Here is a 13589-nt window from a genome sequence, read left to right as displayed (position 1 = left end):
GGAATGTGTTCTTTGTTTTTCCCTTGGAACAGTGATAACTTCTTTGTTACCACCTCACAAAGTGAAGATACAGACAGATAAGCATGTGCTCTCACAATGTTTACCCATAAGTCTTCATGTTTTTATTGACATGGAAGGCTAGGAAAAGTATAAATTGCTGTAGAACTGGAAAAGTATTTTCAGTGAATATAACAGATGTTATCTTAGCATGAAACAGATGTAAAACTCACTAGTGTTTGTCTCATAAAGTATAGCATTTGGTTGAATACAGCTGGTGCCAGGATTACAAATTAATCATGTTTGAATGCATTTTTGCTAATTAGATCCCCCTCTGTGACTCCTCTCTCCCCCTTAATAAATTCCAAATGTTAGCATTCCCTTTTTTTTTTCCTTTATGAGCATTTAAGAGTCAGCCACTTTTTGGTATTAGAAAACTTTCCAGTAGTGATGAATTTGAAAGTAGAGCTTGTTTAAAATCCAGCACTCTCAATTTGCTAAGTATGTGGCTTTTGGTATGATGATGATTTATATGATGATCTATATGTGACAGGGCACCTGGAGGGTTTAATTGTGAACTTAGATTAAATCACTTGTGGTTTTATCTATTGACTTTTCTCAGACCAGAACTAATACTGGTTTGTCAACAAGTGACTTCAATAAAATGTATGCTTTGAGATAAGAACCTGCACTGGGCAGCAGAGGAGAGAAGAACCTGTGGTTTTTTTTCAAGCTTTATGTTAGCTCTGAAATAGAATTGATTCTTCTCCAGCATAAGAGTTGGGATTTTATGAGAAAGTTGAAAGTCTTGGGGTTCTGTGCAAGGTTGCATTAACAAGATTGGCATTCATAAAAGTCTCTGGAAGAGTAATATTCTGTTATTTCAGTAACATTCTTTTGTAGAGAAAGATGAATTCATAAAGTTATTTTTATAAATCACACAAGTTTTTTAGTGACTTGCATATACCACATACAGGGATTTCACTGGAGTTTCAAACCTCAGTATAAAATTTTTCTAACTAGCTAGAGACCCTTTCTAACTTACTGCTTAGGAGATGCATTTGCTGGGATGTTATTATAGAAGCTACTAAAAAGATCACTGATAATAGAACAATTCTGTATAAGACAATTGTTAGTTCTCATCAGATTGCTTGTTCATGCCATCTTTGTTTTAGTGTGGTTGCCCAAAGCTGTGGATTTGTTAAATTTCATTCAGGTCTTCACAACTAATGAGGTAACAAAAGGAAATGCATTTCAAAGCAAAGAGCTTTCAGATCTTACTCGACCTCATCTGCTGCAATATCAGCTAAGAAAAAGGCATAGTTTGAAATGTACCTGCATTGAAGTGTACCTAATAATAATTTAAACGATTTGAGCATTTTTAGTTAGAAATAAGAAGTTCACCTAGCCCTAAAGCCAAGTAGAAAGTCCCTTTTCCTTTCAGCTGTAGGGTAAGAATGAGAGTGGTGCCAGCTGGCTTCCTGCAAGAAGCGGTGTTGAACAAGTGGGCAGCAGCATCCCCTGCCAGCTGAAATATCCCTGACATCATGGTGCAGCCCCCTCACAGCACACTGAATTAATTGAGCCTTCAGCTGGCAAAGCCATGGAGCACAGTGGGATAACCACATCTGGGAGAAAAGGTTAAATGCACAAAGCAGGGATATGCAGCTTTACAGCCCAGCTGTGGGCCACTGTGCCAATCTAAGTTTGTCATGTTACAAAAAAATAGTGAAATGCCCAAAGTATTTCCAAGCAGCATATCAGAATCACAGAGAGCTTGTACTTTCCCCAGTTCAAAGAGTCATTGACACCCCAGCTGTTTGCCTCTCACCCTAATTTGTCCATGTGTGTTCACCTTTGGTTGAACTAAGTTGCTTAGGATGTGAGAGCCAAGGACTGAAGCCTCTCTGGAAGCCAGCTTCTCTGGTGCTGCAGGAATTGGAGTTGAAGGCAGCTTTGGATGATGGTGAAAAGCAAATGGAAAGTGAATTTCCTGTTGAACTTCACTTGCAGGAGGTCGAAAGAGAAATTTCATTCAGAACTGAGTGTGGACTTTATTATTCCTACTACAAACAGATGATTCAGGCTGCTTCCATTCAGCAAGGTATTGTAAACTGTAAAGTAAGTTTTGCAGCTGACTATTTGTAGGTTTGGTTGGGGTTTTTTTCCAAATATAATTGAGAACAAGGCACACCATAACTATGAAAGATAGTGTAACAATTGTACTGGAGACAGATTTATTCTGTTCCTGTGCCAGGGAGCCACTAAGTTATGGACATAATAAATTTCCCAATGATGCATTGATTTCTGTGCCACACCTTCACATGCTGATGAAGGCAATCACTTTGAGGGACAGCTTTCATATCTGTTCAGGTTTCAGCTTGCTGGTTTATTCGGTTTATACAGTTTATTACTTTCATTTTTATTCTTCTCTTGCTTAATTTGAGGTATGAGCTATTTCTGGGAAGGGGCAATGTTTTTTGCTGTACTCCTGGACAGTAAATGACACAAGGAGCAGCTTCCAAGGAAATCATACACAGTGATGGGGCTTTCTCAGACAGTCTCATGTTTTCTAGATATTTAGCTGTTTCTCCTTAGCAATTTTGCTTGTACTACACATTTTTCAATAATAACTTCACCTGTGGTTAAAGTAGTGCCAAGAACAATTCTCAGGATCCAGAATGTACCACAGATTCTATGCTGGGGATGGAAGTATAAAAAGAAATGTTTTATACACTACTAAATATATAGTACTTGAATTAGCACTGTGAGTCACATTTGAAGCAGGGAAGCTGAAGACCTCAGAAGGTCATGTTGATTCAGAGGTAATATGGTCTGAATCGTTGACTCAAAGTTTGCAGTGTCTGATGAGAGATCCTAAAATACCTTTGAAAAAGTTATTCACTGTTCAAATGAAGATGGAGGGGGAAAATGACAATCTCCTATTTCAATTTCTCTTTATCATTAAGGTTTACATGGTTTAGTATATGACAATAAAACTGAATCTGTGAGGACAATTAACATACTTGAAAGAATGAATGTTTACCAGGAGGTGTTTCTCAGCATTCTGTATAGGATTCTTCCAATTCAGGTAGGCATTTATTTTGGCTTTAGATTGTAAGTGCATTATGAAGATTGCGCAGTGAATCATAGCTCCCCTTTGTAGATATTTTCTAATTAGAAATATTCCTGATACCTTTTTAATTTGTAAAAGCAAAACCTAATTCATACTAAGTATAATCCCCCCCTGTGAGTGTTTTAATGTCAACATCAGTATTCTTGTGTTTTACAGCAATACCTAGAGCCTGTTTATTTTTATATCTACACTTTGTTTGGACTTCAGGCAGTTTATGTCATTGCTCTGTATGTAACAAGCTGGCTTCTTAGTGGAACATGGCTTTCAGGGTTGTTGGCAGCTTGCTGGTATATTACAAACAGGTAAGTGAGATGAAACATTTAATCTTTCTAAAATTTTACCTAGTTTCAAAGGTAAGGCATTAAAGCTTTAACTGCATGATTCATTAGACAAAACATGGAACTATAAAGCCTCTCTCCAGTTAGCCAGAAAATGGAAAGAATATTTAAAAAAACAAAAAATAATTAGAAAATAATCAGAAATGAGCTGACGTATCAGACTGGGTTTTTAAAGGTTCTGGAAGTTTGAGTAGAAAATTTTGTCTTAAAGTGGTCTCTGAAAGTGGACTACACCTTTCAGATGTGCCTGGAGCTCCAGGTGATGTACCCTGTCTTCTCCAGCCTAGGATCTCTCAGGTGTTAAAGACATCTGCATGAAAGCCCTCCAGGTGTCTCCTCACTGCCCCACACCTGCCTCCAGGTGTTCCTTCACACCCTCAGCTCCTCTGAAGTTCAGCTTCTCTCTCCCCTTAATCCCATAGCCACCTCCTGCACTAAGCCTCAGAGAAAAAACATGGTAATTGAGCTGTTCTAGTGCTTTATCACTTGAAGAGTTACCAGTTTGGAGATAAAAACCTAAGAACTGGCTTTATGCCAGAATTAAACTGCTGGCATGAAGCTAAGACTGGTGACATTGGCTGTTACCTGTAAATTACTCAAGAAATTAAAAGTACAGACTTGGTTCTATCAGAAATGTTTGATATGTTAATGAGCAGCTCTACAGGAATTTATCTGCAAGCACATTCACTACAGAATAATTACAGGTGGAGGGAGGCAGGGTGTTTCTTTCTCCAAATATAAAAGGAATTAAAAGCCACATGCAATGTACAGTATTTCACACATTTCTTTCATAAGGTCATCTCTTCCATTTACAGAATATCTGGAGCAAATTTGTCCATCTTTCTAATAATTGGTGAGCAGTGAGAGCTTGTTTACTTTATGCAATATAATAAGTGCATAGAATGGATTTGGATAAAGACTTTCTGTCCAGATTAATTACATCTGAGGCTACTGAGTAATTCCATTTAGATACATTCTTCCTCCAGCTAAGCATGTTTCAGATTTGTTGCTTACTTGCTGCTTTAGCAAATATTTTCTCTACACTGGGAGAAAGAGAATTATTGTTTTAGCAAATATTTTCTCTACACTGGGATAAAGAGAATTATTCTTTGTTTTTAACTTTTAAATCAGGTTTTGCAAATGACCGTTCTTTGGGGAATTCTTCCATCACATACTTCTTATGTTCAAAAGCTTCAAAAAATGACCCAAAGCTCATAAGCAATTAAACTGCCTTCATGCTCAAGTCATTGGGATCACAGTGAAAATTATATTCTGTTTATATTTTTGTATGTTCATTTCCAAACCAAAAAATGAAGTAACATGACCTGTGGTGTGGAAATGCACAAGCTGGATTTTGTGAGTGTTTTAGTTTGGGGTGTATTTGTCATTTCTAAATTACCCAAGCTGGGCTTCATAAGTAAGATGTAATCCATAGTATATGTTTTTAGTTAGTGAAGCTGAAGTACATCATTTGAGATGCAGAAACAATGGATAACTTGCAGAACCTTCATAGTGATTTATTTTCAGAGCCAGGTGTGTTGAAGGAACTGAAGTGTAGAGCCTCCATTTTTATAAATAAGGAGTTAAAATAGCACAAAGATGCCTGTCATTGCAAGCTGTCTGTCACCAAGTGTTGGCTTGATTTTAAATCTGTGAAACTCTCTGTTTTGTACAGAGTAGATACTACAAGGGTAGAATTCACCATTCCTTTAAGGGAGAACTGGGCACTGCCATTCTTTGCTGTTCAGATAGCAGCCATCACATACCTACTCAGAGCTCATTTACAGCCTGCTCAAGAAGTGAGTATTTCTGACAAGTGTGACAGGTAAACTCACTAACAGACAACTGGCCTCATCTGCAAGAATTAAAGCAAAGGGGTGATACAGTTTCTTTGACCAACAGCTCTTAAGTTACCACTCCTCATTTTGATCAAGAAACTGCTCTTTATACCACAGTAAAACAGGTATTGCATTTTAATCTGGGGGCTGAAAATATCCAAGATCTTCCTGTTTTCTTGCAGATGGTATTACAGTGATAAAACACAGGCATAAGTCAAGAATTTGTAACTCTAATAAAATGTTTGTTATCCTCTAAGCTGTTATTGCAGTTAGAAAATTCAGTGTTTTAAAAGTGATTTAAAATAAAACCAGATTAAGGTGGGCTTTGGTTTGATTTGTTGGTTGTTGGTTTTTTTTGCTTGATTTTTTGTGTTTTAACCAAGAAAACTATAAAATAAAGCTTTGTTCCCTCCTTGCAGAGGCTCACACTCATGGCTGTGTTCATAGCAACGTTTCTCTTTAGCCTGACTTGGCAATTTAACCAGTTTATGATGCTGATACAAGCACTGGCATTGTTCATCCTGGACTGCTTGGACATGCTTCCCACAGCAAAGGTAACTTTCTCTTTGAAAGAACCTACTTTTGTTTCTTTGCCTTCACAAAGCCAACAGTTTTAAAGGTGTTTTCCTCACCAGTGGTCTGGATGGCCAGGGTAATACAGATGGTGCTGTGTGCCTTGTGCTTTGAAGTAATCACAGTGCATAAACTCTGCAAGTCTAAAGTGAATGAAGGAAACAACACCATTTCTGGTTTTTGATCACTTGAACCTAGTTCATGCCTATTTAATTTTTGTCTGCTTTTGTTTAGACACTATTTGACACTTCCAAACACCATCCTAACAGTTGATCTGATACCACAGCTTCAGCATGGCCTCTCAAAGTTGCCAGAAGAAAAAAGTACCACAGGGAATCTTTGTGCAAGCTGAATTCAAAGCAGTGTATGAATTTTGCCTCAAGCATTGTGCATCCTCCTTTGGGGCCAAGCTCTGTTCACAGGAGGAGGATGCAGAGCACCAGGTTGCTGGGGAGAAGCAGTTGTCTTCCTGCATTGACATTCACCACAAAATAACAGCATTGCCCCTGCTGTGTTGCTGAGATGGATAAGCCAGAAAATAAAACAAGTCTTACTAAGAAGGTCAGGGATCATTGACAGTCAATCTTACAAAACAGAAATGTACTGTAGAAGATGAAAACACTGTCTTTGACATTAACATAGCTGTGAAATTCTACCAAGATTATTTTAGGCATGGTGAAAGCTTGCACTGGTTGAAAAAGGTTCTATCTAACTTTAGGAAAGGAGGATGAAGAGTAATTCATGTAAATTCATTTTAAATTTGAAGCAGACTTGAACTTTACTAATTGTATTAATTTAACTGAAAATGAGTATGGGCCCTGCATATCAAGATAAATGTGGCTTACTTAAGTTTCTTAACTCTTTATTATATCAGCAGCTGCAAGCTAAAGTCAACATTGAATGTGACTGGTCAGCTGCCTTAAAAGTCAGCAAATTACCAGCTTCATGCTGAGTTATTCCAAAACAGACTCACCACACCACTGTGTCTGTACTCCTTTTCAAAAAAGCACTGCTTAGAACTGTTGGACTTTGTTGGGCTCTCTGATACTGATTTACACCACTGCTGTAACACAAGACTGAACTTGGGATCTTAATGTGAGGTAAAATGTCTGTTTTGGTGCCACTGTAGAAAATCAGCTGGGGTTTAGTGCTTACATTGAGCTGAACACTGATAATAGTTTAGCATAACCCAAAAGGGATTATTTGAACTATTACTGCAAAGTTTGAGAAGGTAGGTGATGTTTGTTTGCTGAACTGCACTGAGTCATAACTCTTCAGGCATAGAGACATCACAGAGGCTACAGAAACACTTCTTGGACTAAAGAAAATAAACCATCTTCCAAATATTAAGTAATTAATATTTCCCTCACACTGCAGTTATAATCATCTATAATCAGCAGTTAATCTGCTTGATTAGAGGATCAGGCTTCCTTAAGTATAAAATGGTCATAAAATACTAACCTAAGTAGTTCAGGACATAAATATAAAAAGGATACAGTAATGGCTTTAAATGTAATGATTCACTGCAAGATGATACATTATTTGCAAAAATAATTGATGTTGAAATAAATTATAAAACATATTGAGAGAAAAGCACCTATGACTGTAAAGTTTTGTAGGCATAAAAATCTCATTATTGTTACAGGTTACATGGCTCTATATCATTCAGATTTCTGGGTTACTGCTGGTCTGTGTCCTACAGTTCTTCAATTCTATGATTCTTGGATCATTACTTATAAGTTTTAATGTTTCTGTCTTAATAGCAAGAACAATCCAGGTAGGTACCAAAATATTTCTGTAGTACTAAATAAAGATTATTTTAATATATGTGTGTGTGTGTGTGTGAATGAGTAATTTAGATGCATTAGAATTTTCATTTAGTAATATTAATTATAGGAATTACTACAGCATACAGCAACCCAAACATTGCCTGATCAAATAATGAACTCCATTACACTAACTGCAGCTTAACCAAGCACATCAGACATCATAATTCCATGATTGCTATTAACATTAATGATTGTGCAAGCTGCAGTTTGGATCCTGAAAAAAAAAATTGCATAAATGGACTTTATACCTGTTTCAGCAGGACTTGGCTTGAATTTATGGATCTGCCTCCAACAAAATAATCTGTAACAACTAGGACAGCTAGGCTCATGTCGAGTTCAGCTTCCTGAAATCCATTGTTTCTTCCAAAGATTAGGGTTTTTTAATGTAGTTACAGTTCTTTTTTTCCCTGATTCTGGCATTGGTGACAGCCTCTGACCCCATTAAGGCATTTACAGGGCCATTCCTATTGTCTGCACCTATTCCCAGTTACCTGTGAGCAGCTTACCTGGATCTGCAGCTTGTAACTGGAAAATTGCTCAAAATCCTATCAGCTGACAGAGCCAGAAGATCCCTTTGCCATGTTTAGTGAAGGTGTAATGAGTAGGTATTTCAAAAGGCACACAAGATTGTGGAAATTTGGGAATAAATTCTGTAAGTACAGTAGGGCTGCTGCCAAAGAAAGGCTGTTTGGTTGCTTCCAAAACTCTGCCACATCAAAGCTTTGATGACATTGTCCCTTCAGTTTTGTGCAAGAAGTACATCTTCATTCTGGGTACTTGGTTCTGTGTCTGTTTTTGCTTAAATGACCCTAATGCAAAGTTGGTGCTGCTCAGGACTAGCAGATGAGCTGTTGCAAATAGCCTGTGATGCTTTGTTCCAAATACATTAAAATAAAAAAAGAACTGAAATACTAATATTTTCTTCTTTGTAGAAAAACCTAAAAAAGGGTGGCTTGCTTAATAGGCTTGGGAAACTTATCCTCCATGTTCTACTAGTCTTGTGCTTGACTCTCCTAATCAATAAATTCATTAAGGTAGGCGAATAATTTTGAATATCAAACATTACACATTGTATTATGTTAAAAAGCTATTTGTTAACCATCTGCAGGAATATCATTAAACAAAAACTGCAGTGAGATTTTTCTGCATCTCAGAAACTGCATTTTAGAAATTAAAGATAGTTTTGCTCATCTTTGGTATATGGATTTGAAAAGTTCTTAAATTAACACCAAATAATTGGTGTTAACTTGGAGCTCGCCTGTAATTTTATATCAGTTGTAGCTCTATACTGCTGAGCATTTGCAACGTGTTTCACTGAATTTTCTTTTCAATGAATGCAGTTAAAACTGAATGCTTCTTTGATTGCAAAGCACCCATCTTAGTAAGCCTATGTTGCTTTACAGTTTCATTTAAATGAAGAAAATGCTGTTTACTGTGCAACATTCTTGATATTTAAAATATAATTTCCTTTCTCTTCCCCCCTTTGCAGAAAATTCTTAATCTTGAGTCAGATGAGCATATATTCAAATTCCTGAAAGCAAAATTTGGATTTGGAGCAACAAGGTATGATTTAGCTGCAGTTTTGCTTTTTTGTTTGACTTCTTTAATTGAAGCCTTCAGGTTGTTCCTGTTTCAAATGTGTGCAATAAATCACAGTTTTACCTCATATTTATATTATACTTGCCCTAAGAATAATCTGCACAACTGTGACTTTATAATTTCTCCAGAAGAAAGGAAACTTTGATCCTTTTGACATCAAGTTATGAAATGCGTGATGGACAAATATGATTTCTTTTTTTTCTAGAGATTTTGATGCTAACCTGTATCTTTGTGAAGAAGCCTTTGGTTTATTACCTTTAAATACTTTCTCAAGACTCTCCAGTACATTACTTTTTTACGTCTATGGATTTGTTCTCTTCCTCCTGACAGTAGCAGCTGTAATTGTTGCCTTTCGGAACCTCAGGTAAATACAGTTTTAAGAAAATTCCCATTTTTATCAATTTTATTTTCTTCAGCTGGCTGAGGAATTGACAGGTGAACACAGCAGCAAATACAGGATTGCTTTGCACAGCTACTGAGGAGTGGGGTGTATGAGAGAGGCATCAGGCAGAATAAGTAACTTCCTGTTGAATCTGAAAATGTAACCAAAGGAACATCCTTCCCTACATTCACTCAAGCTCTTTGCTGCTGAATTTTGCAGTATGTACAACATTGGTTGGGTTTTTTGGGATGTGGGAAAGCAGGGGAAGGATGTTTTTACATAAAGTTTCTTTAGTTCTTCCCATGTTCCCTGTGCAGAGCACTCCAAATCACAGATTTGCCAGGTGTTACCCTCAGACTGCCCAGAAATGAGCTGGAATAGTCTGTGCTGAACTTTTGTGTGAAGGGGCAGGAGCTGTAACTGTGCATCACTGCTGGCAGTTCCCAGAGCTTATCTTTGGGATTCTGAGGTATCTACAGAACACAGAAGAAAATCAGACAGAAATGTTAATCAAAAAAAAAAAACAAAAGGTTCATTATGGAGCTCTCAGTTTTACTTGTACAACCTGGGCAAAAGGTAGAAGGAATCATATGAAACCTGATTGGGCAAAAATTCAAGGAGTGTCACCTGACTAGTGTCACTATCAGAGATTCTAGGGAAGACTGGATAAAAAGGAGAGAGAGCAAGAGAAAGGGAGAGTATCCAAGACAATTACATTACATTGCAATAGTAATTGTCAAATGTCAGTCATCAGTAAATAATTTTGGTAGTATTCAACCAGCCTCTTTAAAAACTTACTGGATCAGTCAATTTTAAAAATAAAGATTCTGCAGCTCTTATTTTCTGCAATCCTAGATGCAATCCCAAACATGTCCCTAATTTTTAATGCATTCATCTCACTTATCCCCTGCTCTGAAGAAAATAGGAAAACCCCACAAACTGAATCAGCTTTTTCTTTTCTTTTTTTTTTTCTTTTTTTTTTTAAGGGCCCTCCACAAGGCTAGACACCTCAAGCAATAACCACTCCCTTCAGGGCTCATTGTCCCTAACTCTGCTTCCAGTCTGTGGCTTTGGTAACATCAGGACAGACCAGCACAACCCCACAAATCACAGTTAAATTCTAAATTCTTCACTCATCAAAAGCCCTCTGAACATGGGAGTAGCTGCTTCCAACAAGAAACCAAGTTTGCCATGCTGTAAAGAATTTTATCTCATTCTAATCCAGCTCATTTAAACCCATTGCATTTCCAGAAATCTGCACATGGAAGGAAATACCTGATGCTGCATCAAGTTGGTGGCCAGGCTAAATTAGACCATAGATACAATAGAAGGTTGTGGGCTCATAGATAGCAGTGGTTGTTGTTTCTGGCCCCAGAAAGATTCTGTGCCTTTTGAAATGCAGATGATTATGTGAAATATGTTACAGAACTTAATATTACACCTTTTTTTCTTCAATTAGTGGTTCAAGTCAAGTCCATTTGAAGGACAAAATGGAAGAATACACAGTGACACTGAAGCCTGATGCTGCCTACAGCTTAGTTCACACAGTTCTTTTTGGATGTCTGGCATTAAGCACAATGAGGTATTTTTTTTTTATTCTAAGGGCTTGTTCAGATAATTGAGTATATTTTTATAAGAGTGTAGAATATGTTGACCACAAACTGATAGGATCATGAACATTCTTTCTCTCCCTGGTGTATTTCTACTTGTAGACTGAGGCATTTCCCAAAATTCTGCCCGAAAGAATGGAAGTTTGGGAACAGAGATGTTCTCAAGAGAGCATAGCACAGTGCAGTGTCAGTCCTGTACTCAGTTATTGCAGAGGCATGAAAGGCCAAGAAAACTGTGTTCAGATTTCTCTAGCCATTACCTGCTCTCCCAAGCAGCTTTGCAGAGCTCCAGTGATCATGGAAAGCTTGTGTTCTTCCAGGATGAAGTACCTCTGGACATCCCACATGTGTGTGTTTGCATCCTTTGGCCTGTGCAGTACAGAGGTTTGGAAACTCCTCCTGAAGTGTCTCCATCTCTACACATCCCAGAGGGTGAGCACTGTACTCAGCCTTTCATCCCCTGCATCTGGACCAAGTGAAGGCTCAGGGCTCAGTATTGCTTGTAGTTCTCTCAATCCAGGTATCTCTGCTGGATGTTTGTATAAATTTAGGAAGTCAAATGGATTTTCTGGTGGTTTCTATATTAAACAATTCCATTGGAACACACTAGATGGCAATATAGATGTGGCTGTGAAAAACAGCCATGATTTTTCTAAAAAAATCTCCATATTAAGAAATCATCAGCAGTCTGAGAAGACCTTTGCAGTCAATTATATTGAGTGACAGTGTTTTCCACCTTGTAGAATATAGATTTAAAGATATAAATCCATCTTTTGTAATAGGTCTTTAATAAGGGTTTTACTTGAAAATAAAATCAGAATATGGGCTTAAAATTTAATCTCTTAAATTCCACTACATGTTAAATATTTCAGATATCAATACATTAAAAATTAAGTCTATTTACTGTATCATCAAAATAACCAATTTTTTTTTAATTTCTCATAGACACAGGTGATTAAGTATTCTATACCAATAATTACATTACTGTACATTTCATTTAAGGTAAGTTTTTTTCTCAATGTTTTGGCATATTTTAGTTGCATGAAATTTTTCCTTTCTCCTAGAAGGGTTGTCTTATTAGTAACTACATACAAGAATTGTAACTGAATTTTAAAAATTAGGATAGCTGTGCCTATGAAATTGTCTGTGAAGGATCAGCTGAGCTAATTTGATCCAAAGTAGTTGTTCATAGATACAAATGTTTATCTGATTGTATGTCTAAGTAGCAGGTGTTATTTAAAGGCATAATTTTATGGAGAGTTGTCTCTTTTGGTTTTAACTAAGTTGTGGATAAAATGCAGATTGTGACATTGTGTCATGATTTATTGTAGGAGCAGAAATAATAGTAATCTCTACTGCTGTGCCTCATCTCATCTGTTTTAAAGTACAGAATTATTAAATGGTCAAGTACCTAGTTTGTCTTCTATCTGTTCCAGAAACAGAATATTATTATTGTCAAACACTTAAATTTAAATGCATAAAATATACCTAAATCAACAACATGTGCAAGGTTATCAGTCTGTCATAGCAGTGAGATTTAGAACACTGATTTAATAGGCAAACCATTCTTTTAATCTGTGGCCACAAAGACAAAAAATTCAGAGTCTGCTTTGGTGGAGAAATTGTTTCTGCAATAACTAGTCTGAGATGAAAATACATCTGTTAAATAATTCCCTTCAGAAAAAGGCAAGATTAATTTCATTGTTACAGTTCAAAAGGTGGTAGTGAAGTAGTTAAGAAAGCTGCTAATAGAGTTCACTCCAGTACTGTGTTTCCCCCTCTAAACTGAAACAAAAAGTAAAAAAATACTGGTTTCCACTTAAATTGTCCTATTGTTCTGTTAGAGGACTCTTTTTGTCCACTCATGTGATGGTTAGGAAGTCATTTGCTATTTTCATCATCTCTGAATATGACAGAAAAAATGTCATTTCTTCTGACATGGGGGATACCAGGAGCATGACATTCTGATAGTCTAATGTGACAGATCACTAGGAATAATTTTCCTCCCACTCTTCATGAGCAGATGTAAAGTTCCTAAATTCTGTCAGATTCAATTCTGAAGTCAACAGAAAACACTGATTTCATGGGCTTTAGAGCAGTCATTAGTTGTGCTCAGTCTGCCTGAAAAGCATCATTTTTGTGTTTGTTCTAAATAGAGGAAATAATTTTTATTGACATTAAAAATACTATTTTTCAAATTTCTCAGTAGGAAGGAGAAATTTGTCACCTCTCAGTTGTTTTTTGTCCTGAGTCAGTTCTTGCAGTTGAGCTACCAGAGGAGTGGATC

The 13589-nt window shown here is 36.8% G+C and overlaps 1 protein-coding gene across 5 annotated transcripts in view; it reads left to right on the top strand.

Annotated features, from left to right (window-relative positions):
- Positions 1-13589, top strand: part of DPY19L3 (dpy-19 like C-mannosyltransferase 3) — a 35044-nt gene that overhangs the window by 7522 nt on the left and 13933 nt on the right. For 4 of the 5 annotated variants that reach the window (XR_013184078.1, XR_013184079.1, XM_077185239.1 and 1 more), the window contains exons 4-15: positions 2011-2101; positions 2967-3088; positions 3290-3435; positions 5147-5270; positions 5729-5863; positions 7528-7659; positions 8644-8745; positions 9201-9274; positions 9516-9674; positions 11152-11274; positions 11623-11734; positions 12248-12304. Coding sequence is in view for 3 of the 5 variants with exons in the window: in XM_077185239.1 (XP_077041354.1) it covers positions 2011-2101; positions 2967-3088; positions 3290-3435; positions 5147-5270; positions 5729-5863; positions 7528-7659; positions 8644-8745; positions 9201-9274; positions 9516-9674; positions 11152-11274; positions 11623-11734; positions 12248-12304 (1377 nt within the window). In the remaining 2 variants the exon portion in view is untranslated. Of the gene's footprint in view, positions 1-2010; positions 2119-2966; positions 3089-3289; positions 3436-5146; positions 5271-5728; positions 5864-7527; positions 7660-8643; positions 8746-9200; positions 9275-9515; positions 9675-11151; positions 11275-11622; positions 11735-12247; positions 12305-13589 lie in introns of all 5 variants that reach the window. The other variant, XM_077185240.1, reaches the window with a different exon arrangement.

Source organism: Agelaius phoeniceus, chromosome 12 (genome assembly GCF_051311805.1).
Source record: "Agelaius phoeniceus isolate bAgePho1 chromosome 12, bAgePho1.hap1, whole genome shotgun sequence".
In the NCBI taxonomy this organism is placed as follows: Eukaryota; Metazoa; Chordata; class Aves; order Passeriformes; family Icteridae; genus Agelaius; species Agelaius phoeniceus.
The sequence above is the reverse complement of the archived record's forward strand: the minus strand, read 5'-3'. Positions and strand labels throughout refer to the sequence as shown.